At 42.9% G+C, this 13,204-nt stretch overlaps 1 protein-coding gene across 1 annotated transcript in view; it reads right to left on the bottom strand.

Annotated features, from left to right (window-relative positions):
* CLPTM1L (CLPTM1 like) overlaps positions 1-7,583 on the bottom strand; it is an 8,465-nt gene extending 882 nt beyond the window's left edge. The window contains exons 1-4 of the mRNA XM_027896735.1: positions 7,304-7,583; positions 6,282-6,382; positions 2,572-2,761; positions 1,619-1,761 (exon numbers count right to left, since the gene is read on the bottom strand). Coding sequence (XP_027752536.1) covers positions 1,619-1,761; positions 2,572-2,761; positions 6,282-6,382; positions 7,304-7,480 — 611 coding nt within the window. The 5' untranslated portion in view covers positions 7,481-7,583. The remainder of the gene's footprint in view (positions 1-1,618; positions 1,762-2,571; positions 2,762-6,281; positions 6,383-7,303) is intronic.
* Between the last annotated feature and the right edge of the window lie 5,621 nt (positions 7,584-13,204).

The raw sequence follows: 13,204 nt of genomic DNA, 5'->3' as shown, positions 1-13,204 counted from the left end.
AGGAAATCTACAAGCCTGTGGAAGAGAAGCATGCTGAAGTTTACTAGCATATATTTGTATCCTTTGCCTCAAGTATCCTGCTCATATTGCAACAATAACAACTCTCCACCAACTCCCCCACTCCTCTGCACCTGGCAGGTCAGTCTTCTATTGGGTCAGCAACCTCACATGCAGTAGCATGAGGGCTGGTATGCATACAAGGAGGCCAAATACTACTGCAGAGAGCGCCCAAGGAGCAGAAATCTTCTCTGCCATCTCCTCCACAGAAGGTCTCATTTGGATTGCTTCACCACCTCATCAGCATGCATGAATCCAATAGAAACCACCCAACCTTCAAGCCCTCTACCAAGCTATTTAGCAAATTATAACCTATATGCAACAGCTTTGTCAGTATCTTAGAAAAGCATTTAGCCCAATGCTCTAAGAGAGACAAATTCTTAAGGTCTTCACTAAAAAACAAGTTATCTACACTGCGATGTTCTCAGTAAAAGTCTGTGGAATAGCCTAAAAGAGCTTTTTAAAGCCTGAAAGTTGAATTTTAATTGTTGACAAAAGAAGCCCCTGTGTATGCTAAGAAAGACTGCCTACTAAATATACAAAGTGCAACAGTAACACATAAAAGTACCAAACTGAGGTTCAGAAATACTGCTTGGTTATGTAACTGAAGTGGTTTCTACTTCTAGGTAATAACTACAATTAAAGCTATTGCTAGTGGAATTGCAGCAGATTATTTCATATCCAAACTATTTCCTGGGCAATATAATAACAAAACAGCACCGAAGCAAATCTAAACAAGACCAGAAAAAACATCCTCGTTCATCAACCCCAGTTCAACAACCCCTTCTTATTATGTGCCTACCCTATGAGTTACTAAGTTTTTCTCTTCTGGCTGGAAAGCTATCCCAGAACCCCAATTGCTTAATCAGTCTGCTGATTAGGCAACTAAATCTGGATTTAACAGGATACTTGTAGAGAAAGGTATCATCATACAACAGCACAAGCCAATACAGCACTATTTATATGGTTGGCACTGGAAGTGATTTAAGGGAGTTGTGAATAAAAGCTGCTGCCTGCATCTAGTGGCCTAAAAACCTATCCCTGTTTCTTAGTACTTTCTTGAGAAAAATGGCATAATGTAGGGATACACGCTGTCAAAGTAAAATAAAGCCAATCATAAAGGCACAAAAAAAGATATCATAGGAGACCACCTGTGCCTGTTCAGCATTTGGGGTTTGTACGTGTAACTTGCAGATGAAGGATAACTGGAAAGGGTCAAGGGACAGTAACTGCTCTAAAGGCTAGAAAGACAATTGGAGAACAAAGGGAGAAACTGGAGAAGTCTGCGGTAGAATTTTACTTTGTCTGCTTGTCTTACTATGATAACTCCTTACAAAATAAGTATTCTAAACTCTGACCTGCCCAAGAGCAAGGTATCAGGTTTTCTACTACAAACTACCTTAGTAATTTCTCTTTATGGAAAAGCATTCAGAGCATCTATTCTTGTCTCCTAAGTGCCCATTTAAATATAAAATTACTAACAGTGGCCAGGGAGGATTTTTGAAGAAATGTGCCATAAGTTTATAATAACAAATCTATAAAAATTAAATCATCAACTTACATTTTCATGTAACGATGAACATCAGCAGGGAGGGATGACCCATCAAACACAAAATCTTCCACCATGACATTTAAGGTTAATCTTGACCTCCAGTGAGAGACAGGTTCATCCAGTGCATTTGTCTGTTTTTCTGCTTCAATTTGCTTTAAAAGAAGTATAAAAATACATGCTGCTGAACAACACAAAATTTTGAATAGGATAATACTGTAACTCACAGAATCTATGGAGCTGTTAACTATATAAAGAAAAGAAACACATGAAGAAATACTTCACTTAAATTTTGACCAGATCAAGTATTTTGCTCAAATGCAACAGAGAAGATTGTAAAGGCCCACCATAATCTGACACTGAAAAGCTGCAGTACCCAATCACAGCCTTGTTCATCAAGAATGAATATTCACCTAATTAATCTTCATGCTTTAGGAATGTGTATACTAGTAAGAAAAACTCACTTTGAAAACAGGACTGTACAGTAATCAGATGATACCTCAAAACAGTCAAAAGGATGTGGATGATTAAACAAAAAACATATCTCTTTTCATATGTTATTCTGCTGTTTTACAACAGCAAAGCATATTATTTCACACGAATTCAATTCACTATATAAAGCAGCACCATGCTGTTACAGAGCATGGATTCTACCATTCTATTACAGAGTAATATTTCTACCAAACGCAATGAATTCTTTAAGAAGTAATTAATGTTAACTAAGGCAGTGTTTTAATAGCAGTGTTAAATAGCCAGTGTTAAAGAGAAAGCTCTGCCTCTGCTCTGCTGAGTGGTCTACTGTTAGTACACATGATAATCAAGAAGAGGAGTTTTGATTTTTATTTTTCCTCCATGGTATCATTTTAGTTTAAAGACGCAAGCATGCCACATATTAACACTACAAGTGTCTATAAATGAAATTTTTTTTTTGCAGTTTTTCTTCTATAGATGGTAAAACTACCTACCTGTGTGGCTGATTCTCCAGTGAGCAAATTAATCTCTTCTGGTTTGGGAACCATGTATGTGGTCAGAGGGCTTACTATATGCACCTGCTTACCATCATGCCAAGGCAAAATGCCGGCATGATGAAGAAACACATATGCATATAATGTGCCATTATTTCGCGTTTTCTTTGGTACAGAGACATTCACTGTCCTAAAACGCAAAATAAATACATTATGAAATGTACATGCTGAAATATTTAGCTATTATTAAACATCTGGGTTGCCTGGAACACAACAATTACTTCTGGCTAGTATGTCCTAATGATCCATGTCGGGACAGGATAATTTTTTTATACTCCAGTATATATTACAATATATGCATTGTCAAAGTTTTACTGTTATCCTAAAATAGTTTAACCTTTGTCCAATTTATACTTTATTGCCCTAGCTGACACAAGACTGCATCATCAATTCTTTTGTTGCTTTCCTCTACTGATAGGTCATAGGGCCAAAATTATGAAAACACTCACAAGAAACAGCCTGCCATGTGCCGAATATGCATCATAGATTGTATAGACAATACAAAGTTTAAAAGGAAAATCACCAAGTTTTGCCATGCACTTTGCATTAATAAAATATCTTCTCAGCTATGGTATGCCAAGCACAGCACTCTAAATTGGAGCCCCAAACCATGAAGTCATTCCCCTTATTTTGGCCAAGAAATCATTCTACTTGCAACCTTGCATAATGCCTCTTCTATTCCTGTAGTCTTGCTCAGCTTATTCTACTCTGAATACTTTCAGTGGCTTAGCAGGCTTTCAGCAACACACCTCTTTAGTGCTTGAAGTCTGTCTGAGATGAAGTCTAATATGACCAACTTGCCCTTTAATCACAGAAAATTAAACTACAGAACAATGTATTCTTTAAACACAGAAAATGTAGAAAATGAAAAAAACTGGAGAATGTGATAAGAAAGTCATGAATAAGACAAACTATTTTAAATAAAGATAAAAAAAGTGAGGCAGCAAATAGAAGAACAAGTAGTTCCAATAATTTTAATTGCACAGAGGCATATGTAGAGTGCAGCGTTATACTCAAAAATTACTCTAAGGGCACAACCTTGGCACCAAGAATGTCCCCAAACCCTACACTACTATAAGAGAAGGTTTTGTTTTATGATTATTAGCACAGAAACAATTATGGAAAAGCATTTTGCTAAAACACAGGAAAGAACTCAGTTTGACTTCCAAGTTTTATTCCAGGTCTGAGACCATGGCAATTAACAACAAAACATAACGTGTAGACAGTGTACTGGTTGGAGGGAAGTCTCAAGCATCTTCAGGCACTTTGACCTGAGATTTTTCCAGTGGAAAGTCAATTTTACTATTATAAGCAAGGCACACTTCTGTGAAACGTTTGTCTTTATGGCTGAAAACAGCGCACTGATCCAAACTAACCAGTAGTTGACATTGGGGTATGAAGATGTAACAAGAACTGAGAGTATCCACAAAACAGAAATTACAGATACCTGAGCTAAGTGATTTAAAGAAACAATGAGGAGGAGAACTGAGTCAGCCAGTAAGGCAACACTGAGTTACTTTTTAACCACGTGCATTGTCTTCAAGAAGTTTACAAAGTGGTCTCCTAGAACTTGGGGGGGGCTTCAGACAGAGAAGACCACCAAGACCCTCAATGAAGACCCTCAGAAACCTTATAAGGATATGCATATATGCTAATAAGTGTTGGGAAACTTCATGAATGTGTAACAGGAATGTGGGGAACAAAAAATGAATAATCACGTAATGTTGACACACAAGCTGTAGCGGAGATACCTTGGTCTGCATTTTGGCAAAATGATGACCAATGCACCCAGACATGCTGTGCCCATGCAGTACGTTATAATAAAAGAATGCCTGATTTCTAAAATTCACAATTTCAGTCTTAGAGGTTTTTTTAAGGGCTGCTTTCAGGCAATAGAATTGGTGACTGTGGTGGGACAACTTTGCCTGCTCTCCCATGGATCTGAGGGACCTCTGGATCTCCAGACAGCACTGAGATTTTCTTGGGAAGAACCTCAGATCCCCAAACCAGTCTATGACACAGGTAACATGCCTCTGCACTTTTAAAATAAGGCATTTTTCAGGTTTACCAAAATAAGTTGTGTGGATCTTTTTTATGCGTTGTGTGGAGTATTTGGTAACTGGTAATTTGTATTTGGTATTTTGGTATGTCGGATATTAATTTGGGAGTCCAGACTCAATGGCTTATTTGCTTTTGGAACCAGTATTTGGTTTATTTTGTACTGTGGGTTCTTCAGGTTTCAAAGAAGGAAAAGAAATCACCTTTGGGTTGTATTTTGAAACACTGGAGAGAAATGGGAGGGATCCCCGGAGGGACAGCTAAAATTGCTGTCCTGGGTGGCCAATGTAAAGAAAAAAGCCTGCAGGCAAAAGCATTGCTTGCTGCTGAGCTGGAAAAGAGGCTGCAAGCAGAGGCATTTTTTGTTGCCCAGTATGATCACATCCAAAAGCTTCAGGTGAAGCTTTGGAATGTGCATGAGAGAATCTTGGAGGAAGACTGGCAGGATGCAGAACCTGTAATGTTCTCTGAAACATGGTCTTGTAACTAAAACTTACTGTGTTCATTGGAGGAGCTGAGAGACGGTAAAAGCAAGCCTGTTGTTCTGATAAAGAGCAATACGTAATGTTTGCACTGACATCTGATGACGATACAGTAGCATGTCGACCCTTAATTAAAGCTGAAACCTTAAATGATTGCCAGGGTCAGCAAATGGCTACTAAAACAGTGCCACATACAGCTACCGAGATATCCAAGCCAGGCCATAAATAGGGTGAGATTGAAATCCAGTCAATATTAATGCAGTGGGATGCTGAGAAGCTGGATTCACTTCCCAGATGGCAGCCAATCACTGGAGTAAACTGAGCAAGTGTTATCTGCATAATGGATAAGACTAATTCATGGCTCCAGGGCAAGAAGCAGAAGCCTGCTAAAAACCTTAGAAGAAACCCAGCAAAAGCAGCAGTGGTTTGTTGAACTTTTGCAAGCAGTCTAACTCCCTCCGAACATGAAATTAATCAGAAGACCCCCCTGAAAAGACGGGGCAAGCAAGAAGAACAGTGCAGCAAGCACTTCATGAAATAGAAGTTAAAACTCCACCTGAGAGATACCAAGTTCATGCAGTTAAACTTCATTCACTAAGGGGTAACTTGTCAGGGTTGTTTTCTTTTTCTAGGAATGCCAGCACCCACCCCCAACAAATATCAAAGGAATCAGTTCAGACTGGGGAAACTGCCAGGGGATTTACAGGCCACGATGTGGCACAAGATTTACAGGTGCAAGATGTGATAACCATTTTTCCCTTAGGATCTTCACCTTTGTGAATCTCAGCATTTCAAACTCATGTTACTGCTTTAATAGTATTATACCAGCCTTCCTTTAAATAATTGATCTGTATTGGGCCGAATTTTCACTTATCTTTTTATAGGAAACTGCCAACTGATGAGACAGAGCTGTGTGAAACCGATGAAACTTTTAATCGCCCCATAATTGGTTGTATTATAAATTTATTAATTATTGTAATTTCTTTGTGTTTGTGAAGCCTAACCTTGCTTCATGCATATTTCCGTCCACGTAACTACTACTTAGGATACATGCTTCAAAATTAAACAAGGAACTCTGGCACCTCAGATTCTACTAGTTCAGACACTTACCTTTCAAATTTGGACTCAATATCAAAATCCTCCACATTCAAAACGAGATCTATGTTACTCTCAGCACCAATGCTTGACCGTGTGGTAGTATACACACTTAACTGAAATCAAAACACAGCATGAAGAAATCAGAGTATGGAAATATCAGATCCATGCATTGCTATGCCTAAAGTACAGGTCTGTTTTTCAGCTTCACTAATTCCCCAATCACAGGAAGGTTATATACATAGACAATAATGTACTCAAAAAAAGTCTTAACGCAGCTTTCAGCTCCTTTTGGGGACAGAAATACATGATAACACAGCCACTAAGTACATTTTAAAGGGACTGGCCATACATACATACATTTTAAAAGGCTGACCTGTCCTGGAAGTTGAAGGAAGTGGAGCTATTTCACAAAATCACAGAATTGTTAGCGTTGGAAGGGACCTCTGGAGATCATCAGTCCAACCCCTGCTGCCAAGGCAGGGTCACGCAGAGCAGGTGACACAGGAATGTGTCCAGGTGGGCTTGAAATGTCTCCAGAGGGAGACTTCACAACCTCCCTGGGCAGCCTGTTCGAGTGCTCTGGCCACTCTCAATGCAAAGAAGTCTACATCACGTTGAGCTGAAACTTCTCTCATGTTTTAGTTGATGGACATTGCTCCTTGCCCTGTCGATAACGCACCACTGAAAAGAGCCTGGCACCATCCCCTCGGCACCTGCCTTTGAGATATTAACGAGCATTAATGAGATCCTTTCTCAGTCTTCTCCAGACTAAACAGGCCCAGCATTTCTCCCGCAACGCTGCTCTACCCAGTTGTGTGTGCCAACAAGTATAAGAAATCAATAAAAAACTCAAACTCCAAACGCTTCCACCCTCCCCGTGCCAGCAGCCACGGGCGCTCTCTGCCCAAGGCAGGGGCCGAGGGCAGGGACAAGGGGGAGCGGCGGAGCCGAGGAGCCCGCGACACCGAGGGGCCGAGGTCCGTCCTGGTTCCGGTCCCGGTCCCGGTCCCAGTCCCAGTCCCAGTCCCGCTCACCTGCAGCTTGGGCCTCCGCGCCAGGTAGGGCCAGACGCACCCCCCGGCAGCGCCGGCCGCCGCCGCCGCCGCGCAGGGCCGCGTGTAGACGATGCCGTACATGACCCAACAGGTGTGTGCCACGTACACGGCGAACACCCCCACCACCAGGCTGGTGAACGAGCTGCGGCTCAGCATGGCGGCGCTGATGGCGGACACCGCCCCCGCCTCCCGCCGCAGCCCCCACCGGGATCGGGATCCGCCGCCGCCGCCGCTGCTCGCGCATCCCCCGCGCGCCGCCCGCCCCGCCCCGCCCCGTCCGTCACGTCCGGCGGGCGAGGGAAGCACCGCCCCCCCCCCCCGAATCCTTCCTTCCCGGTGACCGGCGTCGGGAGCGGCGCGCGCCCCGCAGGGATGGAGTCACGGCGGCCGCTAGGGGGCGCCGTTGTCGGTGCCCCGCCCCCGGGACGGCCCAGGGCTTAGGGCCGGGGATGGTAATGACAGCGGTGGAAACGGTAATAATCCCGGGAATCGCAGTTAGGTTGGGGAACACCTCCGAGATCGCCGAGTCCGACCTGGGACTGAGCGCCACCACGTCAGCTACACCGTGGCACTGAGTGCCGCGTCTGGTCTTCCGTTAAATATCCCCAGGGACGGTGACTCCACCGCCTCCAATGTTTACCCACCCTTTCTGTAAAGGAATTTCTCCAAATGTCCAAACTGAATCTCCCCTGTAGCAGCTTGAGACCATGTCCTCTCATCCTGTTGCCAGTTGCCCGGAATAGGCAATTGACCCCCTACCTGGCTACAACCTCCTTTCAGGTGGAGAGTGGTAACATCACCCCTGAGCCTCCTCTTCTCCAGGCTGAACACCCCCAGCTCTCTCAGCTACTCCTCACAGGACTTGTGCTCCAGATCCTTCATCAGCTTCGTTGCCCTTCTCCGGACCTGCTCCAGCACTTCAATGTCCTTCCTGAACTGAGGGGCCCAGAACAGGACACAGGGCTCAAGGTGTGGCCTCACACACGAGTGCCAAGTACAGGGGGAGAATCACTTCCCCAGTGCTGCTGGGCACACTATTGCTGACGCAGGCCCGGATGCCATGGGCTGTATCATCATGCTGGCTCATGTTCAGCTGGCTGTCAACCAGCACCCCTAGGTAATAATAACAACAATAACAGTAATTGTTGTAATAATAGCAGTAATAGTTGTTGTAATAATAACAACAATAAATATAAAAATAAAAATATCCTTTGGCAGTCTTAACAAAACATTACCTTTGATACGCAGTCACAGACTGCAAGGTAGTGTGGTACCTTGAAAAAAAAAAACTCAGGGAAAGGAAAGGAGCAACACTTCAAGGCCAGGTTGGATGGGGCCCTGAGCAACCTGGTCTAGTGGAAGGTGTCCCTGTCCACATCAGGGGGGGTTGGAACAAGGTGATCTTTCATGTCGCTTCCAAACCAAACCATTTCTGTTCTACTCTGCCCTGGTGTGGCCTCACCTTGAATACTGTGTGCAGTTTTGGACAGTGCAATAAAAGAAAGATACTAAGCTCTTAGAGAGCATCCAAAGGAGGGCAACAGATATGGTGAAGGGCCTTGAGGGGAAGCCGTATGAGGACTGGCTGAGGTCACTTGGTCTGTTCAGCCTGGAGGAGCCTCACTGCAGTTACAACTTCCTCATGAAGGGAAGAAGAGGGGCGGGCACTGGTATCTCCTCTGTGGTGGCCAGTGACAGAACCTGAGGGAATGGCCCTGAAGTTGTGTCAGGGGAGGTTTAGCTTGGATATTACAAAAACACTCTTTACCCACAGGGTGGTTGGGTGCTGGAACAGACTCCCCGGGGAAGTGGTCACAGGACCAAGCCTCATGGAGTTCAAGAAGCATTTGGACAATGCTCTCAGGGACGTGGTGTGATTCTTGGGAATGGTTCTGTGCAGGGCTAGGAACTGGACTCGATTATCCTTGTGGGTCCCTTCCAACTAAGAATATTCTGTAATTTTGTGAACAGGAGCAAACAGTGAAGGGCGGTGGCAGAACCCAGAAGGTGTCCATCTGTCAGCAGCTGAAGAAGCAGCCTTTGGGCAGCACACCTGCCAAGCAGTCACACTCTGCTCTTGTAGGCCTGAGCTACCAAACACTGTCCCTCAAGGGAGCTGGGAAGGTTCTTCCAGCCCTTTGCTGGGAGAGAAAAGGGAGTGTTTCTTGTGGTCCTTGTATGTGCTCATATGGGGGCAATCAGGAGAAAGTGGTGGTGTGAGTATGTACCTCAAGTACACCTCAGCTGAGGGGCTCAGGCACAAGGCACACAGGGGCAGAAGAGGCATAAGCATGGGTTAGAGATGACTGCTCCGTGAGGTGGCACAACCAGGAGTTTCCCTGAAACACAGACAAGGCAGAAAACAGGCATTCAGGCAGCTGAAGGGCTCAGGCAGCCTGGGGCATTACCATAAGTGTGTGGCAGGTTACGTGGAGCTTTGAAATACCGGGGGGAATATGAAGATGGATATCTTCTTTAAGAGAAGAGAGTGGTAGAGAAAGGTGAGAAGATGAAGGCGGAGAAGAAGGCATGATGTGAAGTCTCACAGCTCATGCTGCTACCTTAGGAGTGACCATGTCACCTGAAAAGATGCCAAAACAACAGAGCATCAAGGAGACACTGGCTGCAGATTTAGATGTCCATCGGTTCCCTGTTGATCCAAGCAGCTCAGTGGCAGGAGACACAGAGTAGAGCTCTGCTGCCGGGACAGAGCAAAGCCAGAGTTACAGCCTGTCACCTCTAGCAGGCCTCATGATACTCTGAGGCATGCAGCAGGGAAAAGTGGGGTTAAATTGAGGTGGTATCAGGTAGGGGAATCTTTACCTCTGGAAGAAAGAAGTCTTCCACGCATTTTGTGCACTTACACATCTGTAATATTTAAATCACGTCAATCACTTCCATTTTGTAATGAATAAGCATTTGTGAAAATGTACCACACTCTGATTGCATCCTCTAGCATTAGTTGAATAATCTTCTAGTTTAATTTACTTTCATAAGACAGAACACTTAAGTTATTTGCATTTTAAAGCAAAAGAAAAAGCAACAATGTATTTAAGCAAAAGAAGCTGAGGTTTTAAAGCTTTTCATAAGAAAGCATGCCACATTGAACAGGACTTACTGAAAGAAGAAATAACTAGATTAACTTGTGGTTTAGACAAATACAATATTCAATCATTTTTATTATTTAGAATGAATTAGCTATCATCTACAGATGTCTGTTCTTTCACACAAAAGACCAAAAAGACTCTTTCAGGCAAAAGAAAATACTCAAAATCTGCATCCACACCTATCCTGGTTTTAGCTGGGATGAAGTTAGTTCTCTTCCTAGTAGCTGGTACGGTGCTATGTTTTAGGTTTAGTCTGAGAATAATATTGACAACACACTGATGTTTTGGTTGTTGCTCAGCAGTGCTTACCCCAAGTCAAGGGCTTTCGGTGTCTCACGCTCTGCCAGTGAGGAGGTGAAAAAGAAGCCATGAGAGAGCATAGCTGGGACAGCTGACCTGACCTGTCCAAAGAGATATTCCATACCACAGAACATCATGCCCCATATGTAAATGGGGGGAGTTGGCTGGACGGGGCTAATTGCTGCTTGGGGACAGGGTCTGACATCAGTCACAGGGTGGTGAGCTGTGCATCACTTGTCTTTCTTAGGTTTATTTCTCTCTCTCTTTTTGTTGTTTCCCTTTTCATTACAATTACTATTATAATATTATTATATTTTATTTAAATTATTAAACTGTTTTTATCCCAATCCATGGGCTTTACCTTTTTCCCATTGTCCTCCCCATCCCAAAGCGGGGGGGCTGTCAGTGGCTGCATGGTACTTAGTTGCTGCCTGAGATTAAACTGTAACAGTTCTTTTTGGCATCTGATGTGGGGCCCAACGGGCTGAGATAACAAATCAGACGAGAACACATTAGAACAAATATAAGTATTCATTATTAGTTTAATAGTTGCTGGTTGCACTGTTGATTTATTTGCTCCCAAAGTTGGTGTGCTTGTTCTTAAAGTTGTGTGATGCCTTACTTGCAATCTGTGTTCCCTCTTTTGCCCTTACACACAAGAAGAAATGGATACAAAAGTCTTGTTTAGTAAAGGAGAACAAAGCGAGGTCACCACAAGAATAGGAAGAAGAGGAAGAACAAGGTGGGACCTTCCAACATTAGGATTCACATGTAGCAAATGCCACCTGGGTAATCAAGACTAGGGGATCTGCCAGCTGGGCTGGCCCTGCTCAATCAAAACTTCCACCTACTGTAGAAGGGGATAAAGTTCCTGTAGTGCATGTAAAAGATACGCTGGGGAAAACAATCCAGGTTACTCCTGCCTCGGGCAAAGGAACACCCATCTGTGGGACTGCTGTTGCTCAAGGACGTGGGTGCACTTGCTGGGTAATGTGGAAGGACTGGGAATTACAATGTGTACCTCAAGGGGATTTGATTTTGGATGAGAATAGCCAATGAATGAAATTCTGTGTTAACTGCTATATAGCAATGTATTATCATTTCTGTAGTGACTATATGCTCATCAGTGCATTGTCTCTTCCACTCCAATTTGGGGATTTGACCCTGACTGTTCTTATCTCCACACACAGGTTTTCCTTTCTTTCCCCCAATTCTTCTCCTCTTCTCACCAGGGGTGAACAAGCAGCTGCATGGTACTTAGCCACCAGCTCAGGTTAAATCACAACTCCATCACTTGAAATTAGAGAATAACACTAAGAAAAACACTAACAAGTCTTCCTTTGAAATCTTCACATCATGATAAATGTATGTAATTTATCTGGCAAGCTTCCCCAGTGTTTCACTTGTATTCTTAATGGTTCAGCTTATATCCACGGGACCTCAGAGGATGCCTTTTTTCCACCCCCCCCCATTATCAAGTTCGCAGGTATGTAGGCATCTGAAGTGTTGGATCCATTCTTGGCTATTCCCTGGATAAATAAAAGTAGCCAGAGCTACTTCAGTTTAATTTAGACAGCCTTATTCTCCAGAATTCTGGAGCACCTTTTCCAAATATTTTTTGATCTTTCAATATTCTTCTTTGATCTTTCAATATTCTTCTTTGATCTTTCAATATTCTTCTTTAAGCACACAAAATAGAACTGGAGTCAAGATTGCTGCCACAGGGATATTCTTTTTTTTTTCCTCCACACAAACCTCCCCCTTAAGCCCCTGTATTTCATGCTCCCAGTTGTCAGGTAAAGAAACACTCTTTTCCCATACACACTGACAGAGAATATATATAAACAAAGTAAACCTGAACATATACAGACTCAGTCTTATTCACAGTTATGGTTTGTATCCTTTCTGTTATTGTAAACCTTGTTGTTTATAAAAAAATCTAAAACAAAATCCAGAGAAAACCAAACATTTTTTTCTTTCATTTTTAATTTGGCTTCACGGTGAAAATTCAGTTTACAAGCCATTCATGAGGAAAATGTCCAGTTGGGAAGAATGAGCCATGATTGTGTAATCAACACATCAACACTTGTAGTGTATCATTTAGTTCCCTTTTAATAAATCATCATATGCCTTCTATAGCACAGTTTAGGCATCTACATCATACGGCTCACTTCATCACACGCTATGTCCATTTCAACCTATCAGACAACTAACAAGAGAAGAACACTGAAATTGAGGTATTTCCTTTAAAAATTTACTGATCACTGGTATTCAGAGGTAATGTTAAATCATATAGTTTTAAACATTGAAAAATGTACAAAAAACAAGTTCATTTTTAAAAAATATTATCCTTAGTCTTCCATGCATGTTAATAAAAAATATAAAAATCAAATTTGTAGCACTGAAGCTATACTTTTTGTTCTGCAAAAGTATTTCCACAATTGGAACCACAAGGTACAGTCATCTTTAGTAC

The sequence above is a fragment of the Empidonax traillii genome, unplaced genomic scaffold (assembly GCF_003031625.1).
Source record: "Empidonax traillii isolate 1590-97213 ecotype Southwest subspecies unplaced genomic scaffold, ASM303162v1 scaffold514:size563947, whole genome shotgun sequence".
In the NCBI taxonomy this organism is placed as follows: domain Eukaryota; kingdom Metazoa; phylum Chordata; class Aves; order Passeriformes; family Tyrannidae; genus Empidonax; species Empidonax traillii.
This window is presented reverse-complemented; position numbering and strand designations above follow the sequence as displayed.